Here is a 14040-nt window from a genome sequence, read left to right on the forward strand (position 1 = left end):
TGACACTTAGGGAAACCCCGAACATGAACAAGCGCTCATGCCTTTCGTCTGACGGGATGAAAGAATCCGCCTCTTGTGTTTTCTCAGATGCCTGAAAAAATAAATGTATCTGAGGCTCATATCCTCCCAGGAAAAGGAGTGTTTACAGGGCTCAGTGGGTTTATCTGTGCCAGTGTCAGCCGGGCCACAAGGGCCTGAGACATCATGTCCCATTATCAGCACTGGAAGGATGAAGACCCACGTTTAGATAGGGACAAACCCAGTGGCCTTGGTGGAATGGTGGAAATTAAGTTTATAGGATGCATGGGAAATAACCATGGATAAAACAGAATTTACATGTCCTTAATCGGACACATTTTAAAGCATCTGGTAAATAATATCAAATCCCCATTGTGTAGAAGATTATTTCTGTATTATTGATTTAGGGTGAATTAAAAGATATACAGTAACAAATGCTCATTTGGATTAAATAACAACCCTTTAGTCTATATTTCCAGTCTTGATAGCAAGAAACATGAACTCAACTGGGTCACTAACTTTTCCTACAACTTTTGGAACAAATTTGCTGCACCAATAGAGAAGCAGCTTGTACTTTTCATGGTTGTTCGTGCCACGGACTAAAATCTGCACACTGCCACCAGATCTACGCTGGACCTTTCCCAAAATGCTCTGGGCGTCCTTGTGTCCCACTATTAAAAAAAAAGACAAAAAAAAAAAAAACAGCCCCCTTATGCCCCTGCCGCCGCGAGTGAACATAAATCATTGAAGGAGGAAAGAGTGTGGATGGAAAGAGAAAGTCAGACACAAGTATGGAGTTAGGTAAAGGTGCAAGAGCAGACAAAGGGCACAAAGAAATAAGTGCACAACAGAGAGAAAGACGCAGAAAGAAAGAGAGAAAAAAGGAAAGCACAGGGGGTAGATGCATGCATGGATAGTCCAGTGGACAAATATGAGCATGTTGAATCACAAGCCCATATCACAAATATGACCTACTTTCCCTCTAACAGTAAATCAGGTCGCCGTGTATCCAATTAAAACAATTAAAGCCACAGTAAATCTCATATCAAGCAATAACTAATAATGATAGTCATATAATGGTGTCGGAAAGCCTTTGATGAATCACACAGCGTCAGATAAGAAACAACAAACACAGCCACATCACAAAGCACACCACCATCCACTGTGTCAGGAAGGAACTCATTCACAAAGCTAAAACCAGTTTTGCTAAATTAAACATTATGCAGACGACACTGTCTTCTCTCGCCAAGAGTGTCACTCCAGTCCTCCTTCTGGATTCACTCTCATGTCGAGGTTTGAGAAATAAATGATGGACAGACTTAAAGGCTACTCAAAAAATCAATGATTTTTTAAAATAAGTAGATACATTATTAATGTTCTGTGGATTTTTGGATGCATATTTATGATTAAGCGTCTTGTTTAACATCAAGAAAGTCAGTGATATGCTACATTTTAGTTGTTTGTATTTAGACTTTGAGTGCACTAGTAGCAGAAATGACTCTAATATGCAGGATTGTTTTCAGAATCCAGGCATCAAATGGATCCTTAATATAAAAAAATGTAGTTTCTCCAAGGATCTATGGCAGACACAAGATAGGGAGATGTGTCAACAGATCTTTAACATACATAATTCTTGTTTGTTTCTACATATATTTTCATTTATTTTCTTTTAATCCAACTACTTACTAAATAAATTACTCCAGAAGTAGTTTTCTGCACATATTTGTCCAGTACTTGGTATATATTGCACTTTCAGGTGTCCCTGGAGGAAAGGGGAACTTAGTATGGTAACAGGCCTTTTTAGGAGAAACGGCCATGGACTTGTGCATGGAAAGTGAATATTTGGAAAAAGAGACGGGACTGTTTATGGGTTTTGAGGTTTTTTGACATTAAATTGTACAAAAAGGAAATCTGGCCTAATGCAAACATTACTGCTGGATATAAAGATGTCCAGGAGCTACAGTATGGGAAAAACAGATCCTCACATCAAAGCAGCACTTTTAGTTTCCCTTTGTCAGCAGTGGGTTCAGATAGGTCAGCGGAAACCCATAAAGTCAGCCAGGTCAAGTCAATAAAGTATGTTGACATCATTCGGCTCCTTTAAAGCCTCATCGTGATCAACAAATTGCACCATAAACAGCAAAATGCAGCTTTAACTGTTTGTTTCTTATCAGTTTTATATCTGAGAATAAGCTTTGAAGAAGAACTCCCTTCGAATTAGTCGCACTGTATGACTGCTCTATTTAACTATTTCATCTGCAGCAAATGTGCCCCTGATGACTAAAGCATTCCCTGCACCAAAATGCTATTTAAAGACTGTTAATTTGTTTTTTCCTGTGCAGTGACTGTACTGTATGCACTGAGGGGGAATTAAGCTTCTTCTCCACCGCGCAGACACAACACAGCGTCGTGCTATATGGCTGCACTTGACATTCCAAAGAGGCACTTGCTGGCAGATTCACCTTCAGTTAACCCTGAGCCAAAACAAGTTTCCACTCCTGTGATTCGCAAGAACCGCGCGGAATAACAGATAAGCCTGTCAGTCAACCGGCGGCCACAATGACTGAGTCTCCCAAACAGTCATGGGAGGCTTTTTACCCCCCCCTCCTTGCTGCTTGACACATGGATGCGTATGTGCTGTAATTTTACTCTCAGGGCATGTGTGACATTTCTTTTCTTTGCATTTTCTTTACTGATTGATGGACTAAAAAAAAAAGCAGCATACAGTTTGATCACAAGAGGTTATCTATCGGCTTTAAAATACTCAATATGAGATACAGTTTCTGGACGAAAAATAGTTCAGGACACAGGAATTGAAGCATCAACCGATACACAGAAAACACAATATTTCCCTTTTTGGATGTAGATGAATAGCATCAAGATATTAACACAAGTAACTTCACTACCACATAAAGATTCCCAAACATTTCCAACTGGAGAAGAAGTCCGTAGAGTATCAACAGACAATGAAGACCCAATTAGGGCATTCCACAATGTTTCCGGTCTAAGCGACCATCGAAGAGATAAACATGTGTTGGGGATTGACTTACCGGCACGCTGCTGTCAAGTGACAGTCTCTTTAACTGCTCTCTCCTCTCCAGGTGTCTGCTCATGCTTCCTCTGCCCTGCAGCGATCCACACACCTGGGAAGCCCTGGAGGGAGAGAAAAGGGGGAGGAGTTGAGAGAAAGTCAACAAAGGATAGCGATATCCAGTAGGTCCCGTTTCAGCTGTTACGAAGGGCTTTCACCTTTTACAAGAGACCAAAGTCCAAATTGAGAGTCAGCAGCAGCAGCTTTTCTCCTCATGACGCGACTTTGTACTTCTCTTCCAGTTTCTCTTCCTTCCCCTGAAATTCGAGCTTGACATGACTCTGGTATCACAGAGCTCCAGTCCACATCTCACCCAGGCTTCCCGCCCTCCGACCCTACCCCAAAACCCCTTCAGCTTCAGCCTCTTTTTGTTTTTCTAGGCCTCTCCAAACAGCGCTGGGAACCAGTCCGACCTGGCCTGGCTGAGGCCACAGCAGAAGATAAACACTTTACTTCACGCATACTACTCCCTTACAATGAGCCGGGGCTTTTTACGCTCACTGTTGTGGTGCACAGGGTAAGCTCACAACTTCCTCATTGGCGCGGACAGGGTCAAAGGTCGGGCTGATGGACGCCTTCAGGGTGTGAGACACTGTCGCTCCTACGCGACCTGTGACGCCGTGAGTGTGTGGATACATCCTGGGTGGGTATTACGTAACAAAAGACAGAGACAACATACAAGACTCCCAGCTTGTGATCACGGCAGACTAAAGTGGGCGGGGCAGGCAACAAAACAGGAGGGAAACACAAAAAGGGCGAGAACTTGTGAAAGAAACCACACGGACCAAACTCAACACACAACACAAGTTAAGATTACACTTACTGTATATTATGCATAATTGGTAGTTCCTAACAAACGTCCCAAACACACTACGATAGGACACGATGCCATGTGATGCACTTTATTCCCTCCTGAGGGCTGAAGGTCCACTGATGTGAGAACCTTACTTCTGCACATTTTTGCTCAGTTCAGAATGAGGCCAAATTGTCTGCATCCCACTTTTTCAGGTCAGCTTTATTTCCTCGCCACACAAACCTACTTATGCAACCAAACTTCCCCAAAGAGCCTGTGTTTTTTTTTTCCTGCATCTGCTGCAGGACATATCAGTTACACCCTGTCTGAACCTTCAACGGCATGACTGCACGTGTCAAACATCTCCACACATCAGCATGACACATGCCATACTCTGCCAGTCTGGTACGTCCAAACCTATCGACATGAAGGGGCAAAACATCAGCATGCATTCATGATCAGGCGCTACACTTTCATCCAGAAGTGCTACTGACACAGGCTCCTTCTGCCCCGTTTCTGCATACCCTTGGGTTATCTTGCAACTTCCTTGCTTAATCAGTGATCAGGATGTGAAATTCAGTGTCTTTAATGACACAGAAAACATCAGACTGCTGCCGGTCTCTGAGAGTGGCTTCTGTTCTAGATAAATGAGCAAGTGTATTGCATCAGATCAAATACTCTCGTCTATGTTTAGGTTACATTTCACTTTGGTCCCTTTCCGCTGGAGATTAGTCGAGGAAGTGAAGCCCACTGGATGTAGAGATAGGGGGAGTTATAGGAAATTGGGAGTAAATGATTAAAATGGATTATAGCGCTGTGTCTGATTACCCGGGGCCGATGCAAAAGAACACTGACACCATTTTCCTCAGGGTGTAGAGAGTGCGAGGGATGAGGTAGCGGATGATTCGGATGTGATAAAGATTAAGCAAACACTATAAAGGCAGATATCAGATGGTTGAACAAACCACAAAAGCAACTGAATTCGTTTTTTTTTTTGTTAAGGTAACATGGGATGTTTTTCTTTATTCAATATTTCTATTTCATTTTGAAGTTGCAGAAGAGGGAAAACAAAGCACTCCTACACAACTAGCTTGCTGATAGACAGTTAGTTCAAGCTTGTTAGCCAAAAAGCTGAGCTAAGGGGACAGACAGTTAGCATTTAAAAGATGTTTTAGTTCTTCTGATGCCGTCTGTAAGCTTTATTCAAAATAGTAAATGATGTGTCGCAGCTAAATTGCTACAGAAAGTATCTCTACCTTGGGCTCTCTGGCTCTCCATCTTCTAAGAGGTCAACACTGCTAGCCGTGGGTCAACAGTGCAGAATCACAGGTCAAAGGTCAACCAAGGAAAATACAGTGGATTAACTTTTCACCCTGCAGGTGACGTGTACATTAATCACTGTAACTGCACAGGAATGAAGTACGTTTCCTGCATTATGTTGCTGTTTAAATGCTTGTGTGCTGATGCTGCAGTACCTTTAGGTCTAAAGTCACACTTGTAATTGATCTATGTAGCTAACACATGTTAACACTCGGTATATTCTTTTTAAAGAAATGCTTGTAAATATTTGGTTGAGATCTGATTGTCGTGACAAGATGAAGTGTGTCGGCCAATTTTCCCATTTGAAAAACGGCTGAATTCTTGTTCATTGGTTGTGTTTTTGATTGCTTGATTTTGAAGGAAATAAAACACTTTGCCTCAAGTTACAATGACTAATGACTTTTATTTTTATGTGCAGTGGAACACTGGTTTAACATCTGCATGTTTTGTAATATACTTTTGATCCAAAGATAATGATGCAATAAAAAGTTTAAGTCATACAGTTAGCACTTTTATAATTAGCAACTCATTAAAATGCTCTTCTGTCTACTTTTGTAACAGTCTAAATGCCTTCCTGCCACCGCAACCCATTCAGCACTGTCCTCCCTCCCTCCAGATTCCTCGTGATTTACACCAAAAGCAATTACAGATATGTTAAACCAGTTTCGTTGTTGACCTACGCTGAGTGACACGCGTCGACGCCTATAGTCCACACGGCCCCCAGCCGGCCGTCCAGCCAGTCGGAGAGCCGGGCAGTGGGGTGGAAAGGATATAATCAAAGGAGGCCAGGAGGACGCTGACATCTGGGAGTCTTTGTGCTGTAGGCCTAATTAGATGCCCGTGTGAAGGGAGGAGGCGCTGTGGGAGAGTGTGTGTCAATGTGGTGTGTGTGTTTGAGGTGGGACGGTAGTAGGGGTGGTTGGGCGCTAGTGGGGGGGCGCTTTCTTTTTTAACATCTGCTCCAGGAACAAGGGAGGACCCAGCTGAGGTCAGGGAGCCGCAGACAGCTCCAAACTACAACAGGGATAATGTGAGGGGATAACAGCTTAATGATAACACTTAAACCTATTGAGAGATCGCTCCACTGAAAACAGACCGCGAGCCTGCTGGATAAATGGTGATAATAAGCCCAGATTGTCCATGAATATGGATTGTCATGGCTCACATTTGACACTGTTCCTTTGTAAGCTGGGAAGAATTAGACAGCTGTGCACTTAGTCCAATCTTATCCTCATTCTGGCTCTTTATCTTAATTTTTCCTAGCCTAAAATATACTGTAAAGCTTCGTGAAGGAACACTGTTGCTCTCCACTCTCTGGCTTTTGACCTCAAAGTGCTACAGAAACCACACTCTTCCACAAGTGACAATACAGCCCTTTGTAACCAATACAGTCCAGCATTCACCCATGCATTTTCTCGCCCTACTGTGCAAGAAATATTTGTCCCTGTGAGTTCAAACACAGATATAAAGTGGCTTAAACTTTGCCCCTTTTCTCATGAAACAAAACCTTTCATTCAGGAATAACTACAGTGGAATTCACAATAAAAAAAACGCCCTATATCCACTTATTTCATTGTGACTTGATTCAGTCATGGGTTATACATTAAGCTTTACTAAGCAGATAAATTTGAGCAAATATTTATCCCTTTATGCCTCCAACCAAGGAGAGAATGAAGGAGGAAGGCCAAAGACTAAGCAGGAGATTCCAGGTAGGGTTCACGATACAGGATTTTAAAACTTCAATACGATTCCAGTAAAAATCAAATGATATCGACACGTTGTATTGATACAATAGCAATTAAGAAAACAAATCCTAAGCATCCAATATTGACTGATTTCTTTTTCTTTCAAAAAATAAAGCCATTGTGTGCATTTTGCATGGGTTTTGTGTTGGTACTTTTTCAATATTATCAATCATTAAAATAAAAGGAATTGTATCATTCTCAAACATATGGTCTGGAGAAGTGGTAAAGTATTGTACATTTTGACAACCTTAATTCCAGACATGCATTTTTCATGAGTTTTCAATTAGCGCAAACGTCTATTATAAAGATACTAAAAAACGATCCTAGAAAGAAAAGCCTCTCATTTGGATTTTGTGATCAATACCCGACCGCCCCAAATAACAGCAATGCCAGGAAGTGCCAGGGCCTGAAAATGGATGGTCGGGGGGATTGGACATTGATTGGTGCAACCCCTTTGCCCCAGGAACCAATTCATTTTGTCTCCATGCCTTGGATGAATGGGGGGGAGGCAGAAACGGGGTCAACACAGAGGCATCCCCCATGGTACAGAGCTGGGTTCTCTCTCTTTTTTGGCAAAGAGAATTAATGAAAGATTATAATTCGCCTGCTACACTTTGTGGGGGGGGAAGTGGGCGGCGGCATTTGTGGGGGTGTAGACGGGGGGGATGCTATTACTTTCCATTCATTGAGGAGAAAATTGAAGCATGCAAGTGTCTGATGTGGGGTTTTTATGTGCAGCGAGAGAGAGGGAGAGGTCCATCTGTAATCCTGCAGCACAGATGGTCCAGACTGATCGGATGTTTTGAGTCCCTCTGCTGGACAGATTGTCTCATCCTGCCTCTGCACGTGTTTCTGTACATTTGGCACCGACGACTCCAGCCTGGCACAGCCTGACATGGAATTACCACGTCTGAGAGCCTCGAACAATAAGCCATATTTTACTCCGCTCTGTTGTTTTTATGCTGTCAGCAAACCAATCATTATGTCTTTTGAATTTTTCCAGTGCTTTCTCATGCACGTTGCCAGTGTTTGAAGCATGCTTGTATTGCAAACAAGTTAACTTTGAAGTATGTATCACATTGGTGTGAAAATGAGAGGCTTACCGTCAAGGCTAATAGGTCAATTTAACAGCTCCTTTGAAATTAATATTGATGCTACAAATAAGAAAGACTCCATATCAACGCTGTACTCTGTTATATAACTGATTATGTTCCAGTCGGATAATTTATTTCCTCTAAACAAGGCACAACATGTGCATACCTTTATTGCCTTTTAAATGCTGCACTTGCTGGCATTAAAACCTGATTATTAAGGCAAGTGTAGATTTGTGTTACGATGCAAGTTGCTTCATTGGAAATCATCTAACCTGCAGTGCCATATTATTGTCCACAGGTAAAAATAGAAGCTTTGTCTTGATGTTTGTACATGCAGATATTTGGTTACATTCATAGTTTTCAATGTTTGCAGATTTAAAAAAAACAGAGGGTTGGTGATACTCTGAGTAAACAACCCATGCCCTTTAAAAACCTCAAATTCACTTGAAAATTGTGTGTTTTGCTTAATCCTGAATCCAAAGGCAAAAGGGATTTAATTGGCACTGGTTTAAGCAGAGAAAGGTTGCAAGATGCTGATTTTTAGGAACAAAACCTGGCAATTTTGGCTTAATAAGTGACTCTAAACCGTCACCGTTACCGTAGCAACAACAAATGCATGAAGTGACTGAAGGCTAAAAGTTTGATCCTGTTTAATCAGTACAAGAACAAATGGTGCTGCTCACTATGTTTCAGTCTCAAGTCTGTGTGACATGCTGCAGGACCGTGAGGCATTGCGTGCTCGCAATAAGGAGACAAATATGTGACACCTTCTGCATTTTTAATCGCATGTGTTTATAGTCATCATAACACGCTCCAGTTCTGTCTGCTCAAGTGTTCGCCACATTCACATAGTTTCATGTGACAAAGTGACAGAATTTGCATGGGGCCCTCTCTGCAATGCTGCCCCTTTGAAGAGTGTATAATCAATATTTGACTTAGCCTACTTCTTCAATGAAGCCTGTCAAACATGACTGATGCTCCAACCAAACAGCACTCAGAGAGGACTGAAAAGACTGCTTCTCAGATGTGCAAACATCTAAATTACTTCCGAACCACAATCATGTCAAACGAGATAAAAAGGGGGACGATCTACCAACAGGAAAATGTGTTTCTCCGACAATTTCAGTTTAAAAGAAAAGTTTGCCTGAACTTGTTTGAGCAGCTTGAAATTATGTTTAGTCAGCAGTGCTTAGCAGGGAATATAATATGGGGGGGGGGTGGGGTATAAAGGAGGGAGGGGGTGGAAAAAGAGGAAAACAATGAGCACAATGTCGTCATCCTGTTCATAAGGAGAGTCCCTGTAATTCCCAGAGCTTATCCCACCAGATGCGTAGGATGCTTTAATATGCATCCTGGGAAGAAAAACAAATCAAGCATGCTTCCTGTTGCAAGCCAGCGAGCTTCACCCGACAGTGCGACTGTACACTGACCTCTCTCATGATAGAGCAACAGGTACAAAACAAAGCTAGAAACATTTACTCCAAAAGGTCTAAGGTCGATGCTGCATGCCAAGAGGGGGCAGAGGAATTTTCCAACCGTTATCAAAATGCACAACTGTGCCCCACAAACACACACACACACACACCACACTTTGGTATGTGAGCATCATGCGATGGGCAGCTCTCTAAAAAAAAAAAAAAAAACCTGAAACACACATTTCATGAGAAGGCTGCTGACAGCTTGAGAAACAACAGCGTGTTTGTGTGTGTTTATCAGTCTGAATGTTTTCCTGTGTGCTGCCTCTCACGGAAAAGTTCCGCAGACATCAGTTTCCACAGTTAATCATTCATAGTGTATGGAAAAACAAGCGTCTGGCTGTGTATCATTTTTGATCCATTTATGTCAAGAGTTAAAGATGTTCCTACCTGCTAAAAAATGTTTCTGCATGTGTGTGATTCGGGCCTATAATAATAATAATAACATATATAGCACTTACAACAAGGATACAAAGTGCTTTACAGAATATGAAAAGTGAGAAGAATGTCTCTAAAATAACAAAGTGTGAACCCAAATTTCCCTCAGGGATTAATAAAGTATTTCTAAATAAAAAAATAAAAAAAATCTGGCATGGTTCAGCTACTTGTTAAATTCCGTTTCATTAACTAATTGCTAATTACCTAGCAGCTGTGTCTTGTGATGAAAGCTTGTTGTTTAAACACTTTTTAGTATCATTTTGATATTTTTAGGATTAGTATGGCTGCAATAACTTAACAAGTCTCACTGGTAATCTTACTTAATATTTTGTAATTCTTGCTGTTTTTACTTCATATAAAAAAAATCCTTTGTAAATTTGAACTTGGGCAATAAAACGTTTTTCTTTGCACAAGCACTAACACCACTTTTTCCCCACTTCTCTTTCAGTGAAGAGGAAACTGTTCAACTTCCCATAATATCAGAAGACAAACAAGCAGGACTCTAGACTTACTCAGCGGCGGCCGGATCCTCTCCACTCAACAGGTCAGTAGCCGGCTCTGTAGATCCCACACCCTCAGAGGTGTTTTGGTTGGGAAGACAACCTGATGATGTGGAATTTCCTTTGATGGCAGCTGAAAACATGCTGTCGTAAATTCCCCTGCAAGTGTTGCAGTCATTGGGGGGGGGGGGAGTGGAAGCCACGCACAAACACACAGTCTCTTTAAACACTATCTGTGCTGGAAGTCTGCAGCACCCAGCAAGACTTGTAAATAGAAGAGAGGGAAGGGGGGGGTGAGGGAGGGTGGGAGGCGGACTGGGGCGGGAGGATAAGGAGAGTGAGGAGAAGTTCCACATTACATCACCAGCAGCTGTTGACAGGCCTGTGTTTATTAACTAACTGCCAGGGCTGGAGGAGTCACACCACATGCCTCGCGCCTTCACACACACACACACAACTGCAAAAACGTTAACAAGACAAGACAATGAGTCTGAAACACTTGCTGCTACGTGCAAAAGAATTGCAGACACATGTATGCAGACATGCACAAAAACAAAATTCACTATGCTCTGATTGTAAAGAGACACTCAATTTCTTCCACAGGATTTGACTTTTTCTGTATCTTGCTGTTTGCACTGGCTATGAGACATGCTGACTAGACCAGTAAAGCCGTTTTCCTGACTCAGACACCAGTAACTGTAATGGTATTACTGCAAAGCAAGGGCTGCTCCTGCTGCCTTTGCATTCCTAAAGTGTCTCGGCTTGGCAGAGTCCCTGGCTTCTTAGCTCAGCCTGCACTCCTCTCCCTCCCCTTCTCAATCTCGCTTTCCTTTCTTCCATCCTCATTTAAATGGAGGCACATGACTCCCAGCTTTACTGCCAAGTAGACTTCTTCATGCCGGCCAGGAGCCACCAGCGCTCTGCTTTTCATTGGCCTCTCTGCAGGGCACTGCTGCATTCCTAGCTGCCAGCCATCCTCATAGCCCATAAGGCCTAAAGAGGTCAAATCAACCTCATCCGAGATGTCATATTCAGCTTATTTTCTTTTTATAAATCAAAATGTAAAGTGCATTTACTTAAACCTTTATGTCATGTGTCTTGCCTGCTGCCTGGGTGTCAGAGCCCTGCAGCTAAAGCTTCAGCCACCCACTGTTTGTCATCCCTTCCCACTGTGAACAAATGCCCCGCTTCAGCCGATCTCCTCGCGGTCTCAAACGCAATCATTTCGCCAGTAATTCCATTCTGTTGTTGCATTCTTCCCGTCTATACTAATGCATTGCAATATTGTTCGCTCACAGACAAGAAAGGCGGTCAAGTGGGCTGACGACGTTGCAAGAACTTGGGAGAAAAGATGTCATACATTTTCCGAGTTGTTTTGAAGCCAAACACCAGCCAGACAAATCAGAGATTGTGATCCCGGCTCGTCCTTTCATCACCCGGATTCAATTAAACCCAAATGCCAGGAGATAATTGGATCAAAGCAGCATTTTCCTATCACATGTAATGAAGGAGAAGGGTAATAATATCAGGAGATGGACCATGGCATTCTCAACATTTGATAATGGAAATCTGTGATTCTTTAATTGGAAGCTTTTTGATGCATGAGTCTAATCTAGCCTTGAAGAAGAAGAGAATTAAAACAAAAATATTGCCGGATTAAAATTCATGATACCAGTGAATTTAGATACATATAGAATATATATATACATAGAATACAGATAGTTTCAGTATTCTACTGCCAATGATGCAGATGTTAAATCTATAAAGGAAAAACACAACTTTTATTTTTGGCCCCTGTGACACTGTAAATGTCTTCAAAGCCAAGACTCCGAGTATGAAATGTCAGACATTTTTTACAGGACTGTCATAAACCTAAATATCTGGCAGGTGCAGTAGCGACCTAAAACATCAAGAGAACCATGTGTGCATCATGTCTGCAGGTTCAGGTCTCATCTTGTTGTTAAGAAGGGTTCAAATTTGAGGTACTATCACCATGGGGTATCAGCTCAGGATGCAGGAATCCAACAAGACTTCAGTTTATGTAGCAAGTTTATTTCTTCAAATTAGGTGAATCATAAGTGTAACAAGCCACACATGGGATTGAACATCCATGCTGAATGACAAAATAAAATAATATTTGTACAAGTCAAATTACAATACTTTCTAAAGAAAATAAAGATAAATAAAGTGCTTAGGACAAATTAAAATGGACTAGACAGTAACTAAAATAGGAGTAAAAAGCCACCTTACCATTGCTGAACTGCCGCCCCATGTGAGGATGAAAACATGAGTGTAAGGGAGTGCAGTCTTAAATAAGGAGTAGGCAGGTGAATTCAATCTAATTAATTAGTGACAGAGTGCAAACGACAACCAATCAGGGGGAGAGGAGAGAGTGAGAAACCAGGAAGTGTACTAAAGGAGGTGCAGCAGGAAAAGAGAGGAAGTGAAAGGAAACAAATAGTGATCTTTACTACACTACAGTCCTTCAAATTCATGCGTTAGAGAGTCACATTTTGGCCCAAACCTTGCACTTCCATTGGCGTGAACATGTGGTAGTAGCACCTCGAGACTGCCGCAGGAAGGTAATGATCCGTCGAACGTTCCTCTTGACCTGGGGCCAGTCCGGATCCATTCATGGCAAGAGGTCCCAACTCTTTCATGTCACAGGTCAGCGCCCTGCAGGAGCACTGAGGAAACGATTGAGAGAGGAAAGCCGTATATATTCTGCAGCAGCTCAGAGAGGATGCAAGGAGACAGGTCAGAGTGTTTAGTATGCACTTGAGGAGTTCTTAGTCCTTTACATTGCAACCATGCCTACGCTCAGAGGAGGAAATAGTCCCACCATTGAGGACAAAAGCAAGATACTGGCTGGTTGCCACTGATATTTCCATCTTTTACACATAGCTACATTTAACAGAGGAAATAAACGCCTCCTGGATGCTTGAAAATGGACAAATAATAGTTTCATGTATTTTAATATAATAGCACTCATTAGGTGTGCTTTCTCATTCAACATCACGGCTCCCCGTGGATTCCTTGCTGCTATTAGTTGCAGAGACCAGAGCAGTCATAAAGCTGTCAACTCTGCATCTTTCTGGAATACTTACAGCTCCTTCGGCGTACCTGTGTTATGGAGAGCCTTAGAGTACGGATTGTCTGCTATCAGTGGGACGTTTTGACCCGAGACTGCTGCTAACATCTGTAATGGAAACACCAGACGGTCCCAGAGGTTTTTGATAAATGATGAGACAGAACAAACATGGAACATTTATGAATGACAACAAATGTGACCTACGCTTTGGACCACAAAACTCTGTTGAGTCAGAAGGTTTCGGTTTCACAGTCAAATAGTGATGTGGTCCAGAGCTTATATGTATAAAAAAATGACATTCAATTTGGAGATCATTTTTCTGCCAGCTCTCCGTATGTCCCATGTGAATATTTGGAAAGAGCAGGAAGTGGTTTTAGTGCATGGCCCACGCTACACTGACATGTTGGAATGCCACTTCAATGTTATTTGCAGCTGCACTGGGAACCGAATGATGTCCCATTTCACAGAAGAAGCC

The 14040-nt window shown here is 42.2% G+C and overlaps 1 protein-coding gene across 1 annotated transcript in view; it reads right to left on the reverse strand.

Moving 5' to 3' along the window:
• Positions 1-10657, reverse strand: part of LOC132959274 (nck-associated protein 5-like) — a 124072-nt gene extending 113415 nt beyond the window's left edge. The window contains exons 1-2 of the mRNA XM_061032158.1: positions 10487-10657; positions 3069-3171 (exon numbers count right to left, since the gene is read on the reverse strand). Coding sequence (XP_060888141.1) covers positions 3069-3171; positions 10487-10617 — 234 coding nt within the window. The 5' untranslated portion in view covers positions 10618-10657. The remainder of the gene's footprint in view (positions 1-3068; positions 3172-10486) is intronic.
• Between the last annotated feature and the right edge of the window lie 3383 nt (positions 10658-14040).

The sequence above is a fragment of the Labrus mixtus genome, chromosome 24, assembly GCF_963584025.1.
Source record: "Labrus mixtus chromosome 24, fLabMix1.1, whole genome shotgun sequence".
Taxonomy (NCBI): Eukaryota; Metazoa; Chordata; class Actinopteri; order Labriformes; family Labridae; genus Labrus; species Labrus mixtus.